Raw genomic sequence first — 2,927 nt, forward strand, 5'->3', positions numbered from 1 at the left:
ATATCCTGCCTTCCTGCCTTCCTGCCTTATGCTGACTCTGTTGTTGTTGCCTCTTTTTTTGCTATGCTAGGCGGGATTATGAGCAATTGACACCACACCCCTTTAAGGGCTGCTGCTGCTGCAATTGAAACACATGTTTTGTCTGGCAATTAAATCCAAATTTGATTCCTGCCGGGACACGCACGCTTTCTCTCCATCCCATTTCTCTCTGTTTGCTTGCTATTTTGCCAATGATTTCTCAATTATGACAATTGTCGGAGGACAGAAGGCCAGGGACCAGGGACCAGGGACCAGGGGCCAGAGATAGGACCAGAATGAGTACACAACGGGTGAGGTGACAATTAATTAGCCGAGGACAATTCGAGGACACTGAAATTTATTTTGACTCGCAATGCAACCTGACGCGTGGCAGGGAGGAGGCCCACATCCACATCCACACACATCCACATCCAAGGCTGCTGCCCTGCGGGGTACCCGCTCACTCCGCATCGATTCTGCTGGAATCGCATTAATACGCCTCGAACTCCGACGGAGCCCAGGCTCTGTTTTGATTCTGTGCTGATTCCTGGCTTGTGCCAAACCCCCGTGGATGCCCCCGTGCTGTCCTGTCTTGATGTCTCCTGCTTGTGGGTGGCCAAACACTGCCAGTGCTCCGAAGGCCACTCCGAAGGCACGCTTGTCCCCGTTCCGCCTCTCAATTTGCACACAGTGTTTCCTCCCTACAGAGAGCCGGGGCGAAGGTCAGGCCAGGAGTTGAGGAGCGGAGAGGAGAGCAGCTGCCTTCGATGGCTCGATGTGGCTATGTTTCGATGTGTCGATGTGTCTATTTCAGGCCAGGTTTCTCCACAGCTAATCCAACAGCCAGTTCCATAAAAGCGCTGACAAATCCAACTCTCAGTTGGATCGTAAATCGCCAGGTAACCCAACGGATGGTGGTTCGAATTCGGATTCAGGTAAAATACATATTGCAAAAACACTTTAGATATAATTTCGAATGTTTTGTAGATTTATTTTTGATTTCGTGTTGGAACTTAAGCACTAATATTCAACTATAGATTACAATATCATATCATCCATCCAGAGGGGCATTCAATAAATAGGATTTGGGAGGGGGGTGGAGGGTGGATGGACATTCTAAGGCTAATTTGTACAATCCTTTGAGGGAGCGGGGGAGGAGGACATGCCTACGCCTCAGTCTTGTAGGGTTTGAAGAGCTTAGGCTTGGGCTCCGCCAGCACCGTCGTCGGTGGCGACATCTCAGAGGCAGGACGCTTGGCGCTGGTCATCAGGAGACCAGGAGCTGGCAGTGGGCTGGTGGTGGTGGTAGTCGCAGTCGCCGGAACGGGGCTTCGGTCGAACACCTTGGTGTGGTCCGAGCCGACGGGGCTGAGCGAGAGGGTGGAGGAGTGCGGCGAGGAGGAGGACTGCAGATCCAGCGGCGGTGTCTGTGTCTTGGGTACCGTGAGGGCCGCGTAGCAGGAGGCAGAGGGCATGGCGGCGGCAATGGCTGCTCCAGGATATCCCATCGCAGAGGAGGCGGCGGCAGCTCCCATCATCCCGTGTGGGTGCATGTGCGGCGCGTGGTGCGGGCGGGCGGGAATGTGGTACGGACTGTAGCGGTATTGTCCGTACGGCGAGGGTGCGTGCCCTCCGACGGGGACCTGCATCGACTGCATGGACTGCATGGACTGCATCTGCTGCATCGACTGCATGGACTGCATCGAGGGCATCGCTGCCATCGTGGGAAGCATCGGATTGGAGGCGGCAGCTGCGGCGGCAGCGGCGTATGGGGGATAGGGCATGCCCACGCTATTGGCAGCCGCTTGCAGGATGGAAGCGGCGAAAGCGGGGTCGGAGTAAACGGCGGCGTAGGGCCAGGCGACGGCGATGCGCTGGCGCTTGTCCTTCATGCGACGGTTCTGGAACCACACCTTGATGGTGGATTCCGGCAGGTTGAGCTGGGCAGCAAGCTCGCAGCGACGCGGGCGGGACACGTAGTTTTCCTTGTAGAACTCCTTCTCGAGACGTCCAAGCTGATCGCGTGTGAAGGCGGTTCGGTAGCGTCGAACCGACGGATCAGCGGGAATCTCGGAGTTGCGGCTGCCGTTCAGCGAGTTGTCCGGACTGGAGAGGCACTCTGCAAGAAGAGGGAAAAGACTGGGTTATTAATCTGTCGAATGTGTCCATTGGGCTTTGCGGAAACCTACCATTTGGAGAAGGCGGCGGCGTCTGGGGTTTGCCGTATTGCGTGGCCATGAGGTCGACCACGAGCGGCTTCTGGTCCACGGCATTGGAGTCGTGATGGTGATTCTCCATGTTGTATGTTCGGTATCCGTGCATGGCTGATGTGTTGTTTGGATGTTGATGTGCTGGTGAGGGCGTTGTCTCTAAGAACTGGAAACTGCGGTTCTCTTTTCGGAGCGGATCGAGTGTGTCTGGACTGTGCGACGGTCACAGTTCGAATGTGCCTCTCTCGGCCACCCCGCGGCCCTTATATACCTCTGCGCCCGTGCCTGCAATGGCCGCCGTCGCCCAGGCACTGCACTGCAGCCAATCAAAGCAGGCAGCCAGGCGCTCGAGCGGGACAGCAGATGAGGGTGCTAATCTTGCGGTGCTTTGAGAGAGTCGCTGCTGCTGAGAGAGTCTCTGGTGCTGGTGCTGGTGCTGCTGCTGCTGCTGGCTGACAATTATGCGACGATGAAGGCAATTACGATGCCGGAACAAAAGGGAGGGCACAAAAAATAGGATGCCAAGCGGGGGGCGGACAGGCGGAGAACATAATCAAGTTATCATGGAGCTCGCTCGCTCGCTCGCTCTCTCTCTCTCTCCATCTCTCTCTCTTTGTGTGCACGGCAAGAGAGAGGAATTTGGTATTCATAGCGGATGAGCGAATCTTTTGTTTCGCTTGTCCGCAAGCAGGCGGACGC

General features: G+C 56.0%; 1 protein-coding gene across 1 annotated transcript; it reads right to left on the bottom strand.

Annotated features, from left to right (window-relative positions):
• Nucleotides 1-983: 983 nt before the first annotated feature.
• Nucleotides 984-2,475, bottom strand: LOC108158163 (segmentation protein even-skipped). The gene is made up of 2 exons (XM_017290386.2): nt 2,208-2,475; nt 984-2,137 (listed from the first exon to the last, which is right to left on the bottom strand). Exons 1-2 carry the CDS (start codon nt 2,338-2,340, stop codon nt 1,185-1,187), a joined length of 1,086 nt encoding a protein of 361 aa, XP_017145875.1. The 5' UTR covers nt 2,341-2,475; the 3' UTR covers nt 984-1,184.
• Nucleotides 2,476-2,927: the final 452 nt, after the last annotated feature.

This window comes from Drosophila miranda, chromosome 3 (assembly GCF_003369915.1).
Source record: "Drosophila miranda strain MSH22 chromosome 3, D.miranda_PacBio2.1, whole genome shotgun sequence".
NCBI classification, from domain to species: Eukaryota; Metazoa; Arthropoda; class Insecta; order Diptera; family Drosophilidae; genus Drosophila; species Drosophila miranda.